Source organism: Rhineura floridana, chromosome 18 (genome assembly GCF_030035675.1).
Source record: "Rhineura floridana isolate rRhiFlo1 chromosome 18, rRhiFlo1.hap2, whole genome shotgun sequence".
In the NCBI taxonomy this organism is placed as follows: domain Eukaryota; kingdom Metazoa; phylum Chordata; class Lepidosauria; order Squamata; family Rhineuridae; genus Rhineura; species Rhineura floridana.
The window spans coordinates 2197180-2212281 of record NC_084497.1 but is presented as its reverse complement, the minus strand read 5'-3'; the positions used below and the strand labels follow the sequence as shown (position 1 = coordinate 2212281).

General features: G+C 43.6%; 1 protein-coding gene across 1 annotated transcript; it reads right to left on the bottom strand.

Annotated features, from left to right (window-relative positions):
* Positions 1–5840: 5840 nt before the first annotated feature.
* LOC133372287 (procathepsin L-like) lies at positions 5841–13546 on the bottom strand. Its single transcript, XM_061600659.1, has 8 exons — positions 13419–13546; positions 12629–12759; positions 11032–11154; positions 10517–10678; positions 9750–9974; positions 8598–8757; positions 7258–7363; positions 5841–6030 (listed from the first exon to the last, which is right to left on the bottom strand). The coding sequence occupies exons 2-8, from the start codon at positions 12755–12757 to the stop codon at positions 5937–5939; spliced, it is 999 nt and encodes a 332-aa protein (XP_061456643.1). The 5' UTR covers positions 12758–12759; positions 13419–13546; the 3' UTR covers positions 5841–5936.
* Positions 13547–15102: the final 1556 nt, after the last annotated feature.

Here is a 15102-nt window from a genome sequence, read left to right as displayed (position 1 = left end):
TACAGCATTTTATCAATTGTTTAAAACAACAATAATAAAAATAAGCATGCATCATTTTATCGTTAAGAGTGACTGTTTGGATAACATCATTGCCACTTGTGTGGAGGATTTGTTCAGTTTGGGTTTTGGCCCTGTCAGACTGGGACATGGGAGACCCAGGTTCAAATCCCCACGCAAGCACACAGAGTGTTCATGGGCCAATCACTCTCTCTCTGGATATACCACATCCTGGATTCTCCAATGGCTGGTAGTCCAATGAGAGATTTAGTAAATTAGCAGAGTTTATCTTAGGGTGGCTTGCTCAGCTCTCTGCGCTGCGTGGGTGTGATTTTACCTGAGAGAAAGCAAGCTTTTACCTTGCTTTAAATCACTCAGACCTAGACTTGGTTTCAAAATAAGAAAAGACTAATTTATTAATAGAAACACATGCTGGATAGGAAAGGTGCTACTTCTACCTTAGCTACGTTGGAGGCTGCAGTGACAATGCCTGGACGTTGCCCCTCATGCTAGAGGAGAGGAGACAGAGAGAACATGGCTCCTTCTCCTCTGGTGGTCAGCAGAGAGGTGAGTCAGAGGTGTGAAGAGCTCCCTGAGACATACCAGTTTGCACGGAAGGAAGACAGAAAAGATGAGCGCAGGCCAGTGGCGGTGGACTCTATCTCTCTCCCCATGCGACCAAATGGGAGTTGCTCTTGTCACACTTTTAACACCTCACAAGGTCGTTGTGAGGATAAACTGTGGGTGGGACAGAGGCAAAACACGTGCTTCAGCCCCTTGGAGCATAGATGGAGTCAAACCAGTCAGACACATGCAATCAAATCCTGTAAAGTGTGGCTTGGCTCTCGCAGCCTCTTGCTTCTCGGTGTTTTGGAAAACTTGTCTGGGGTGGGTGGGATGAAGAACTTTATTTACTTATCTATTTATTTAATTGCCTCCCATGAAACACCCCTCACCAAATGACCGTCCTTTCCTCAGGCAATGGCTAACCCAGGGATTTCTGCTGTCCCTCACTCCTAGTCTAAAGGCATGAGAGGCATTATAGCTTTTAACCATGGATGCTCTAATATCCATCAAAGCACCTATAGTTATGTTGTTTTCTTTAAAAATTATAATATGACATTTATGAGAGAAAGAGGTTGTTTCAGATGATATCTCTGCTCTCATGTGAGTTGGTAACAGTCAAATATTAATGGTAGTTGACCAACCATTAAAGAAAAGACAAACTGTAAAAACACATAATCGCAACCTCAGAAGAACAAAGGTGACACGTTGAGAGTTATTTGTTTATTTATTTTCTCTCTTACTACAATTTTTTTGTCTCAGAGCGACCTACAATTTTTAAAAGCAGCGGATAAGACATTTGAAATACATCAGAGATTTTTTTAAAAAAAATTATTAACTAACAGCGCTCATCCAACAATAACATTAAAAGGACTCACCCTAACCCCACCCAGACTAAAAGCTGAGCAAAAACATGTAAGAGAATGTTCTTGAAGATGAGCCGGAAATCAAAGTTCAGCTCCAAAATTAAATTAATTCACATTCCCTCAGCAATGGCGGTAACCACTTTCGTTGCAGTTCAGCTAATTCAGTGAACTTCGTTAAGCCAAACAAGTTAACTCCCAGCATTGCTTCTCGTTATATGTCTTTTCTGAGGCCCTGAGGGGAAAAGGCAGGCCAGAGCAACCACTTTCTCGTTAGTAACATTCCTGAGGTAAAGAAAGAAAGAAAAAGGCGGGAAATGCAGGAGGCCCCAGAGAGCCCTCTTAGTTTACTATTGGCAGCACTGGCACCACTGTCTCATGGCATCCCTGGGCTCTAGTTACTGCCGGGTGCCATGGGGCATTGCCACAGAGGAGTCACAATGGCAGGGAGGTTGGGATGGGTGAGAAATTCAACTTAGTTCTCATTTAACGCCGAACTTAGCAAATTCGCACTTTCTGAAACAAGATGGGAATGGAAACACAGCCATCGTTCAAATTTGAGCTTATCTGAATTTTGCCATGCCGTTCTGCAGCTAAGCAGTGCTTGCAAAAATGCTTCTATTGGGGAAAGTGTGCGTAAAAACGAACTTGTGAGTGGAACTTCCCAGGAGGATCCCTCCGCCTGTGCTGCCTCTGAGACGGGCTCCCGTCTTGGATGAAACTTATCCAGTTTTAAATTCAGTCAGAAGGGTTTTTTCTGACTGGGGATGATTTCTTCCGGATAAGGAAGAAGCGTGAGATCTGCCACATAGTTTTGTTTTGATTGTTGGAGCCTGGAATTCATCAGAATTGTCTGTCTTCCAGCAGTTCAGACAGAGCGAGGATTTTATGCTAGCTCAGCTGGATAAGTGACCCATTTTTTTTTAACGGACTAGCAGGCAAACCTCCTGTCTACATTTATCATTTCTTATCTATATAGCTAAAGAGATTTGTCAAAGTAACAGCAATTAAGATAACCTAGATGAGGTAAGACTTTCCTTCTTTATTTACGGAACTAAGGGGGAAGAAAATATAAATAGCTTATCTTTTTTTTTTATTATTGCAAAAAGCTGACATGGAAAATTGCATTTTAAAGATTACAACGGATGAGAGCTTTCTGATTGGGAGAGATAAGAAATCTTTTTGATTTACAAGACTTTTGTGTAATATATATAAGGGACTATTTTTTCTGATCTACTTTTTGTTGTTGTTGTTGTTGACGAATCTGCTCATTCTCTCTGCTACTAGTTATTTGAACGCTGTGAACTAAAAGCTGTTTTTGCACTTCTGGACATTTAAGAGATAAGGACTGTCTAGCGTGTGACGTTAGTTGGTTGGAAAGATTAACTCCTTTGTAACTGGATAAAGAAATAAACTGCTCTTTGCTTGGGACATTGAAAATTGAAGGAGTTTTGTTCTTTTGGTTTTAAGAATGGCAATTAAGAAGATCATGGATGTACAAGAAGGGACTTTATTTCTAGACATGCTTCAGAAAATAATGGATGGGATTAACTCAATAAAACAAGAACTGAGAAATAATAGACAAGCGTGGAGAACTAAATTTCATGAAATGAGACAGGAGCTGAAAGAAACTCAGGATTCTATGAGAAAGGAGAATAAAGATAGATCTGGAAAACAAAAAAAGGATGAAAGAGAAATTAAAGGCAAGGTTCAATCTATGGAGATTGGCTTAAATATGGACATGAAAAAAGATTTGGATTTTCTGGTTGTGACGGATCCTGGAGATAAATATTACAGTTTGGAATACAGCGCTGTCTCTGAAGGAATTGAAGAGATTGGAGATAAAGATATTATCGGTTCAAAAAAATTCCTGGACTGGAAGGATTTGATGGAACTTGAAATGGAGAAAGTTAATAGAATTAATCCCTGTTTTGTGTCAATGGAAAAACCTTCAAGAAATGTACTAGTATCATGTGGAAAAGAGGAGCAGAGATGCGGCTTTGAAACAATACTTCAGTGTTACATTTGGATTTGATGGTAAGAAAATATCTGTGATGGAGGAAATTCCTATCAGACTTTTATTATATGACTATGACAGCAAGATTTTTGGGTGCGTAAAGATGGAAGATGGACCCAATATGGATAATGACAGAAGAGCGATTTTAAACTACTGGACTCAGTAGATTTGATGAGTTGGATTAATTGACATGTTTATTTAGAAAAAAAATTGATTGACATATATCTCAAGGATTGGAAACTTCTCTTTGACTTTTTGTGGAAGATTAAAATGATATGATGTTAATGAGATTTGAAACCAACTAAGATAACTGCTGGAGGAAGGTGATTTTATAATCTATTAAGAGATAGGTTTGTTATATATTATAGATTTATAGTTGAATTATAGTGTTTTGAAATTACTGGATTTAGTAGATTTGATGAGCTGGATTAATTGGCATGTTTATTTAGAAAAAAAATTGATTGATATATATCTCAAGGATTGGAAACTTCTCTTTGACTTTTGGTGGAATATTAAAATGATATGATGTTAATGAGATCTGAAACCAACTAAGATAACCGCTGGAGGAAGGTGATTTTATAATCTATTAAGAGATAGGTTTGTTATATATTATAGATTTATAGCTGAACTATGACAAATCGGAAGTCAATATTTTTATATATATGTATTTTTTTGTATTGTATTAGTTATTGATTTGTGTTGTTTTCTTTTTGTATTATTTTGGTTTTGAAAATTAGAATAAAAATTAATTGAAAAAAAAAACGAACTTGTGAGTGAAAAATAACGTACATAATGCATAATATTAAGAGAAATTGCTTGCAAAAATGTCTACCTTAGTCAAACCTGCGTTAAAAATGTGTTTAGTAGGAGAAATTCTCACTAAAATGCTGGACAATTTTTATGAGTTTGTTAAAAAGAGGGAGAGAACGAAAAGTGAGAGAGCCTTCTGGTGATGGAAGATGTGGAGCTGCACAGCAGAGCTCAGCAGCCAATAAACATCACTACAACAGTGGAAAAATCAGCTTTGGCAGGGGCCTGCTGCTTGCTAATCGAGCAGAGCTTGACTAGGTTCTGAGGAGAACTGAGGCCACATTCACACCTGACATTTATTCCAAGTCAAACAGGCATGGCTTCCCCCCAAAGAATCCTGGGAAGTGTAGTTTGTGAAGGGTACCCAATGTTATTGGGAGAGTCCTATTCCCCTGACAGAGCTCCAGTGGCCAGAGTGGTTTAACAGTCAGCCCCTTTTCCCCAGAGAACTCTGGGAATTGTAGTTCTCTGAGGGGATCTCTTAACAACTCTCAGCACCTTTCACAAACTACAGTTCCCAGGATATTTTGGGGGGAAGCCATGACAGTTTAAAATTGAATAAATGTCTGGTGTGGATGTGGCCTGTGTCTATCCTTTAATGAGACTAAATTGTCTCACGGACAATTTCTTTCTTGGAGTCTCTTGGAATGAGAGCAACTCTGATGCCTGAAGTATGAAAGCTCTATATGTGGAAAACGTTTTCATATCTTGTGATATCAAAGCGCTATATACATCTGGGCCAATTCATCCAGTTCCCCAACCCCTTTCTGACTTGCCCACTGATTTGACCGTGGTTGTGGTTGTATTTCTCCAAGACATGGTCTGGAGGGGGACACGGCTTGTGGACGTTGCTGTAGGAGGAGTCATGGTCTGGGATTCACTCTTCCCCTTAGACAAAGTTTCGGGGAAACCCAAAAACTGAGAGGATTTGGCAACCAGTTCAAACCATTTGCCATTTACACCTTACATTGGTTTATTAATTCCATGTATATCCCATCTTTTCTCCAAGGAGAGAGATTCACGGCTTGCCCTATTCTCCATTTATCCTCACGACAACCTTATGAGGTAGTTCAGGAGTGAGAGATTGGCCCAGTTCGCTTCATGATTCAGTGGAGATTTGAACCAGGGTCTCCCATGTCCTTGGTCACATCCACACCACAAATTTAAAGCCTATGGTTTCCCCTGAAGAATCCTGGGAACTGTTAAGGTTGGTAGGAATTGTAGCTCTGTGAGGGGTAAACCACAGTTTAAATGCATGTGAAATGTGCTTTAAATGTATGGTGTGGATGTGACCTTAGTTGCACTTAGGTCCTGCTTGCTGGCTTCCCTTTGGGGCATCTGGCTGGCCACCGTGAGCACAGGATGCTGGACTAGATGGGCCACTGGCCTTACCCAACAGGGCTCTTGTTATGTCTTCTAGTCTAACATCACCCAAATTCAAACTGTACGCAGCCTCCAGAACACACAAGACAACACTAAAGTTATGCAAATGCTCACTCAAAAGAGCCAGTACATGCTTAATTCTTTATTGGTTGTTTTTTTAAAAAAACACAATCGAGATGGTGCTCTACATAATTTAATTTCAGAATGTCGTTCCTGCTATATTTGGTAGGAGATCGATGCCCCCGATGATTCACTGTTGGCTGGGAAGACTCCAGAAGACCGGATCATGGCCCCTGAGCAGGTTACACGGGGTAAACTGACACGCTTGCTACTCTGCAGTGATTGGATCCTCTTAGTAGCAGGATGTAGCCATTGTCACCCCAGTAAGGTCCCCAGCTATGGAAGGATAAAATGCAAAGAGAGGGACGGAGGGTCTCAGTAAGAAGTTGTTTCTCAACTGGGAATGACAGGGGAGCATGATCAATCGAAGTGGGGTCAGAGGGCTATACGTCTTGCTAGCCCTACTCAGGGTAGACCCATTGAAGCTAATGGAGATGGCTAACTTAGGTTCATTAATTGCAGTGGGCCTACTCTGCCTTACAGGTCAGACTTTATGCCCCTCTAACTCAGCACTGTTCCTTCCCGTCACTCACTCCTGGTTGTTTTGATCAGTGATCCTGGAGATTGAACTTGGGAGCTTCTAGATGCAAGGCAGGTGCTCCGTTTTGGAGCTAACAGACCTTTCCCCCCATAACTCCCCCAGTGTCTCATCCACTGAGAGTCCTGAGCTATGGCTCAACAGAAGAGCATCTCGTCGGCATGCAGGAGGTTCCTGGTTCAGTCCCCGATGGCACCTCAATGCAGGGCTGGGAGAGAACCTTGCCTGAAGCCCTGGAGAGCCGCTGCCACTCAGTGCAGACAGTACTGAGCTGGATGAACCTCAGGTCTGATTGAGTATAAGGCAGCTTCCTCAGTTCCTAACTTGAGGACTAAGATGTTTTAGGATGCTTTTAAGCATTTCCCCTATTTTGGCAATCTACACTGTCCTGGTCCAGCTCAAGAAGTGGCATATAAATATTCTAACTAAGGGAATGCTATTCCTTCTTCAGAAACAGGAATGGATTGCACCTTAGGGACCTTGCTATCCTGAGCGTAAACTCTGCCCCACCAACGAGATTCTGTAGGCAGCCTGGCCTCCACTAACTGGGCACTGATGGATAATTCCATGCCTTCAGGCAGGGTGTCCATCTCATTGCCCACCATCACGATGATCAACACATCACTACTTACGTGTGCAACCAAAAAAAAAGACCTATGCATTGGCTGCAATGGCAGCTGATCCACTGGAGCAAATGTGGCACTGCCCCACCAGCTTCAGCTTGCCCTCAGCCAGCCACGACCTTCCTGCCTTCTTTCTTACAACCAGTCCAGGGGTTGGCCCTGGATGCCAGCTCCCTTCTCCTCAGTCTCAGGATTGCCCCTTGTAAAACTCAGCAGGGAAGAGGATGGGGGCATTGGCTCTGGCCCTGCCTACTGTTCAGGCTCCCCTGCTTCCCGCCCCATCTGCCCAAGGGGCACCACCGGTTGCCTGTTGTCTTCTGGCACCTCTGCTTCCCACATTACCTGTTCTTAATAATCCAGAAAGGAACCCCGTCTGCAGTGGTGCCGTAGCCAACAGCCAGCACAGCATGGTTCAAGACTTGTCCACACCCAGGGTAGTAAAAGACTCCTGGACAAAGGAGGAGTTGGGAATGATGAGGAAGGCAAATTCAGCAATGAATGGAAGACAGAGAACGTTGGGAGGCCCTCCCTGGTACTTGCCTGGATCATCAGGCCACTCACGCTCTTGGCTGCTGCCCCCTTCTGCACCTTCATCAAGAAAAGCCAGGGTTGGGCAGCAGCAAATCTACGACTCTGCACTCAGAATAAATGGACTGGCTTTGTCTTCTCATCTGTCACTTGACGACTGCAGCCATTTCCATTTCTGACAAACTTCTCTGACATCCATAGTTTCAATTGCTTGCGATGCTTCAGATGCAAACACCAGATTCTCATGATTATACCTGTTTCTATTATTAGCTTTCCGTCAAAGCATGGGAGAGCCATAAATTCAAGGTAGTTCACATCGAGATGATATAAGCTACTCTTTGCAACAGCTGAAGGTAAGTTTGTAAATCTAAGATCAGAAATGTGGCTGGCTGCTGAAGAGATGAAGTGCACAGTCAAGACCAGGTCTAACTCACAAGGGTTTTGACAATGAATAGGGCAAATCAACTGATGTGGTTCCTTCGGCGTTAGAACGGGCGATATTATGTGCGTTGGACATTTCATACATTCAACGTGCACATTCATAGCTGAAAAGCTGCAAGCAAATTGATCAAGGGGATGGAGCAACTCCCCTGGGAGGAAAGGTTAGAACATTTAGGGCTTATCTGTTTAGAGAACCAGGCTTATTTTATGTTCACCGCCCAGAGAGCTATTGCTGGTCGGGCGGTATATAAATTTAATAAATAAATAAATAAATAAATAAATCTGTTTAGAGAAAAAGGAGAGTAGGAGGCGACACGAGAGAGGTGCATAAAATTATGCAGAGAAAGTGGGGAGAGAAAAGCTAACAGTAGCTAACTAACTACCACTGCCTCCACTGTCAGAGAAAACTGGCTCTGGATGCCAGTTTCTAGTAATCACAATTGCGGAGAGTTGCTCTTGCGTTCATGTCCTGCGTGTGGGCTCCACATTGGGGCATCTGGTTGGCCACTGTGAGAACAGGATGCCGGACTAGGTAGGCCATTCGCCTGATCCAGCAGGCTTTTCTTGGGTTCTTAGGTTCTTATGACTGATCATAAACCACACTCCTCCAAATTTCCCATATTGATGATCGCTCTGTGTTGAATATCACTCAGCAATTAGACTCATCACTGCTGTAACGACCCAGCCTCTTTGCTATCCAAAGGCTACCTTACCTCCGCTGTAAAACTGAAAGTAAGAAGCATCCAGTGCAACGGCAATTGGGCCAATAGTAGCCACAGCTTCTTCCAGGGCTTCCTCATCATCTTGCGGAAGCTGTACGTAGCCACTGCATGTGGCTGCTCGATCCAAGGATTTGTACCGACAGTTTGCATCCTGCAAAGAAACGGCAGCCAATATTTACATTTTGGGCAGAAACAATTCTTTTTTTAAAAAAAACAAAACAGCAACAACTATTTAACAAAATATTTTCTTTTCACAACAGTACAATGTATATAGTACATTATACATTTGAATTTGACAGGGTTGGTTCCAAACAATGCCCTTACAAAGCTTTTTTTCATTTATAATCCCAACAGTATGCACCAAAGTGTGCCACAGGGCAGAAACAATCCCTGTCAAATGGGGCTGTCACTTCTCAGGTTACTGAGAGCTGCTATGGCAGCTCCAGGCCAGATCTGCCACCCAACCATGTCTAAATCTTTCTTTCCCTCCTTTCCATTCTCCAGAGGCCTTCACAGTCTATTGGGCTAAATCTTTAGGTAGGTAAGTAGGAAGGAAGGAAGGAAGGAAGGAAGGAAGGAAGGAAGGAAGGAAGGAAGGAAGGAAGGAAGGAAGGAAGGAAGGAAGGAAGGAAATATATTTTTTAATAAATGATCCTTTGGAGATGAGGGCAAAACCAGACTTGAACTGGCATCGCTCGGAGACAAAGGTCACATTCACACCATACATTTAAAGCACATGGCTTCCCCCCAAATAATCCTGGGAACTGTAGTTTTACCCCTGACTACAGTTCCCAGGATTCATTGGGAAGAAGTGGTGAGAGGAAAGAACCAATCAGAACATAAGGCATGCCAAGTCCTGGCCTCCATGCCCTGAGCAGAGGGAAACAGCTGAGGGGAGATTCCAAGGGAGGCCAAGATGGTTCTTCCACCTTCAGATATCAATCAGTCATCTGAAGCCTGTGGCCAAATTTTGTCTTTATTTTTTGGTCGACTAACCTTAGCTGAGTGAAAGAAAATAGCCCATAAATAACTCTATCCAGTGTGACAGGCTGGAGAAGATGGAGAAAGGAAGGAAGGAGATTCGGCTGAGCATTGTGCATGTACCACACGATTGCAAAATTGTAAGTCTTGTTCAAACGTTACCCGTGCTTCGTAGGGGTAGGTATTCTCCGAGTTGATGCCATTGTTTAACCGCACGTAATCCAAGGCCCAGCTTGGCCACCCTCCATTGCATCCCTGATTGCCTTGCGCCCAGGAGCAATCAACAAGGTTTTGTTCACTCAGCGAGACCAGCCTGCCAGTCGTGCGGGCTAGGAAACCTTCCAAGGTTCCAGTGGCACCGAACGCCCAGCAAGACCCACAGCTGCCCTGTGGAAGAGGAGAAACAGTTTGATCCAGTGGTCAAGGCTGGGTCAGGGCCAGGGCAACAGACTCAAGTTCAAACAAATGGCAACCAAACAATAGCAAACAGGAAACGGTGCTGCACATCATGAATATGAAGCAGAATAGAAAACAAAGCCTTATTTCATCCCTACCCACAACTGAGGGATCTCATCATTGTAATTAACTATGAATCCCTGGCTTGATTATTTAAGCCTGCCCATGTGGCATGGGATAGGTGAGAAATTCGAGTCAAGCCCTATCTATCAAATTCTCATTGAAAATAACATACAAAACGGCATTATATGACAAGACATTGCTTGCAAAATGTGTACGTTAGTCAAGACTGCCTACAAATAGGTGTTTATTGGGAGAAATTAGCCTTAAAATGCTGGAGAATTTTCATGAGTATTTTTTAAAAAAATCTACAAATTGCTGCACAAATGTGGAGAACTTAATTTAAGACTAGAAAGATGAGAAACGGGAGGAACTGACAGACCTTCCCATCCCTAATGTGATGTTCTACTCACCTGGTCTTTCACTGGGGTGACATAACCTTTGGTGCGCCAGTCCACAGACTCAGGAAGCGAAGGATTGGCAGATTTTTTGAACCAGGTGAAGCTGCTGCCTCCGAGATTTCTGGGCAGATCAGGGCGGAGGCCGTTCAGCTGTTCATTAAACTCTTCTCTAGTCTGGGGAGGAGAGAAGAGTTGTCAATGCCAACGTTCCTTCTTGCCCTCAAAGCTCCTGTTGCGTCTTGATTCGAGCAGTGAGCGGGCAAATCCTCAGCTGAAATGTTGCCTCACTCTGCTAGGAACTCATGGGTGGCTTAAAGCTGCAGTCCTATAGACACTTACATGGGAGTAATCCCCAATGGACACAGTGGGACTTACTGCTGTGTAGACATATATAGGATTGCACTGTTCGGGTGTGAGGTGCACTATTAGGATGCCAGGATACCCAGATGTGGCCTCTAAAGTGGGAGTCACGAGGAGAGGCTTGAGAAGGACAATAAGCGTGGCAGTTGGGCTCAGAGTTTGCTTACCAAATCGCCCAAGTGGTTCATTGCCATCTGAAAAGTGTGTTTTCCCTGGGAAGCTTCACGGTTGTGCTCTTCAATCATCTGCAGGTTGTTTTCCCACACCGATCTCCGGAAGTCTTCATTTCTCTGCAAGGAAACTGCTGGTTAAGAATGAACCGACAACAGCCTATGACCCACCTACCTCAGAAAGGGCATTAAAAGGCCTGGAGGCCAGAGGAACTCAGCACTAGAATTCAGCTGCACAGGGGTGCACTAATTTTAATTCCAGCTGGAGAGAAAAGTGCCTCTAAGGATGCACAAGTTTTTGTGACCTGCGATCCACCCAGAGTCAGAGGACAGGAGGGTTTCCTTCATGCCCTGATTGTGGACTTCTCTGTGGGGCACCCTGTTGGCTATTGCTGGACAAAGGCTACCAGGGGGTTGGACTCGATGGCCTCTTCCAACTCTATGATTATTTGATTCTTTACGCATTGCATAGGTGCAGGGATGCCTGAGTTTCCATTTAAAGCCGAATCTACCAAATATACACTTTCCAAAGCAGTATGAGAACCTGAAACGTAGCCATCCTTCAAGATTCACACTTATCCAAATTTTGTGATGCAATTCTCTAACCAAAAAATCCATATATTAGCATAAAAATCAGTTTTCGTTTGTTGAACAATGGGCAACCAGGCTTTTTGCGTATGCACGAAAAGCAGGCGAGAAGCAGATTAAGGCTGCAATCCAGCACATGCCTCCTCGGAAGTAAGCTCCATTGGGTTCAATGGGACTTACTCCCAGGTAAGTGTGCATTGGATTACAGTCTAAAAGAATAATTAAAAGAGTATGGAATAAATCAATTATAAATGCTCTTAGAGCTATTGAATTAATAACTACTTAAGCAAATAATTAACTTGGCATAAAAATCCATATATTAGTGAAAATAACATTAGGATAAGTTGTTTGCAAAAATGTGTACTTTAGTCAAAACTGCATACAAATATGTGTTTATTAGGAGAAATTCTCGTTAAAATGCCGAAGAATGTTCATAATGATTTTTTTTAAATCAAAATTGCAAGTTGCTCCAGAAATGTAGAGAATGGAATTTTAATGTATTTATGTATTTATTGTATTGATATACCGCCCCATAGCCGAAGCTCTCTGGGCGGTTTACAATAACTGAAAACATTAAAAACAAATATACAAATTTAAAAACACATCTTTTAAACACAATTTTAAACAATTTAAAACGTATACACATTACAAGGGCAAATGAGGCAAGATCAAATGCACCTTCCCTGTGTGGGGCTGCATAGACTACATTTCAGAACTGGAAAAACGGGCAACTGAGAGAACCACAATTGACAGATCCTTCCATCGCTACGTGGGAGTAAGCCCCACTAAACTTCAAGGGATATACTTAGAGAAGACATGTTTGTGCTCTTAATGGACCTTGGCCTGAGCCAGAAAGACAATTTCTGTGCCAATACAGAGAGGTACCTAGTCCTCATGACTTGCTCCATGAAATGACATTCTGCACATGCTCAGGAGCACACAACTGTGCCAGAATTTCTGAGACACAAGCATGTGGTTAATCCTAGTTATATCGGAGCAAACTCACCTCACGGTACTCTTTAGAATAGGTGAGCTTCCAGTCTCTCCAGGCTCCATCCAGGGCCGGATCCCGCGCTGTGGCAAAGGCCCTCAGCAAGACCAGCCCGGTCAGTGCCAACACCGAGATCAGATGCATATCTACCAAGGAGATAATCTAGTTATACATTTTCAGGAGGACCTTTTTTAAAAAAATACAACTGATATAGAAATGTGGAGAACACAATTTAAGGTTGAAAAATAAGAGACTGAAACAAAAAATTATGAGGTTTTACCCATCCTTAGGAAGCTGCCTTATACTGAGTCAGACCATTGGTCCATCCAGATCAGTATTGCCTACACTGACTGGCAGCAGCTCTGCAGCCCTATCTGGAGATACCGTCGGGGACTGAATCTGGGACCTTCTGCATGCAAAGCAGACACTCTACCACTTGAGTTCCAACAAAGAAAATAAGATTCTAGTCCTCATGGTTCTGAAGAAAGGTCTGATTTGATCTGATTTGAGGACCTCGAGATGCCATTGGGGATTGAACCTGGGACCTGCTGCATGCAAAACAGATGCTCTACCCACAGAACTACAGTCCTTCCCTGCTGGCTCCTGAAATAATTTGATGTCAAATGTTGCATTTGAATATCAAATTTTTGCCAGATCCAGGAAATATCCACCATCAACATTTGCAGCAAGCATGCTTTATTACTGGGTAGGTTTGTATTTTGTCATTTAAACTTTAAACTTCCCAGCATGCACTATCAGCCTTTTCTGCAAATACTCTTAATGGTGGCTTCCAAAGCAATCTTACCTCTCTCTCCAACTGAAATATTCAGAGAACTGGTTCTTGTCCGTCTGTCTACTCGTCTCTCAGGGAAGAATAACGGGCAGCTTCCCTCTTTATAAAGAGTGAGTCCAATTCCTCTCCCCCAACTTAAGTCCCTGGGAACTATTTATCAAGACTTAACGGAATGGAAGTGACATTTCACGGTCACAGGAAGAGGCGTGGCGGTTCCTTTCACAATGATTTTGTGGGGAAAGCTGCAGGTGGGTGTTGTGGGTATTGAGTTCAGCTTTCCAAAATCTAAATTTGGACAATTTCTTTTCCTAAGGGGGGGGACCATGGGTCGGAGGCATTTTGCCCTTACAGTTGCTTGAAGGTGTGCAGGTGTTGGTGATGTCTCATGAAATAGCCAGAAGACGTCCGGCAGTCATGAGTCAGGTGTTGCGCTGCCCAATATAGCTGCTACATTTTCACCGTGACCTGCAGAGAATTCTCACCTGGATGAGAATTAGAAGCAAGACAATTCCTTTCCTTTATTGTCCCAGTGGGGATCGTTCATGCCCTGTAGAGGGACTGATAACGATGCACATGACAGCCTCTGTAGGGCTGACCTTGAAATCACCTGGAAGCTGCAACTGCGCCACAATGAGGGATGCAAGGATGGCCCCCTTCCGTTATTTTATTGTTTATCTTATTCCAATGGGATCACTCGTGTACCTGCATTACGGAGTTGGGCCCAGTCCGGCTGTAGCACAAACCCATGGTTTATTTCTACAATAATTTATTGAACAAGCCAAAATATGACTGACAGACACAGGAAACTTCATTTCCCTCTCCCTCTGGAGTCAGATCATCTAGCTCAGAATCGTCTACACCACCTTTTCCCAACCTTTGCATCCCCAGGTGTTGCTGGACTACAACTCCCATCATCCCCTGCAGCCGGCATGGCCAGTGGTCAGGGATGATGGGAACTGTAGTCCAGCAACATCTGGGGACCCAAAGAGGTTTGGAAATGCTGGCCTACACTAGCAAGCAGTAGCCCTCTAGGGTAGGAATGGGCAAGCTCAGGCCCAAGGGCCGGATATGGCTCTCTAGATCTGTCTGTCTGGCCCTCTGGACTCTCCCCAGGCTGCACAGTCTCCTGACCTGACACTTTCAACCTTCTTTTCAGTTTTCTGTTTGGTTGGCTTCTAGCCTGGCTGGGATTGTCCTTGAAGTCTGATCATACCTCTTGCTTTTCTGGATGGAGGATAAAAAGCAGTATGGGAGTGAAATCCATGAAGGCAAAATGAGCATTTATTGCTCCACCTGCTCTTCAGCCACCACTTCTACGTGGCCCCTGGAAGGTGGCCCGAGAAGGGAAGAGGCTGACAAAGGTCCCCTACCCCAGCTCTAGGGCTTCAAAGAGGGGTCTTTCCCAGCCTCATCTGGAGAAGTACTTTTTCCACTGTGCTGTGGGCTCAAAGCGCAGCGCTGGGCAGAGTTGGAGCTGCTGGTGTGCTGGTCTGAACCAGCAGGGCTCTTCCTAGATTGTTAAGTTATGCAGGGCCTTAACAGTAAGCACCAGTGCTTTGACACCAGCTTTGAGAGGGCCTAGGCCAGTTGCCCTTGGCATATTTATGAAGTGTCTTCCTTTCTGCATTTTTATTAGGGTGGCCGATGCGGTGCAAAGCACCAGCTGGGGTGGCATTCATCCACCATCTTATTTTCC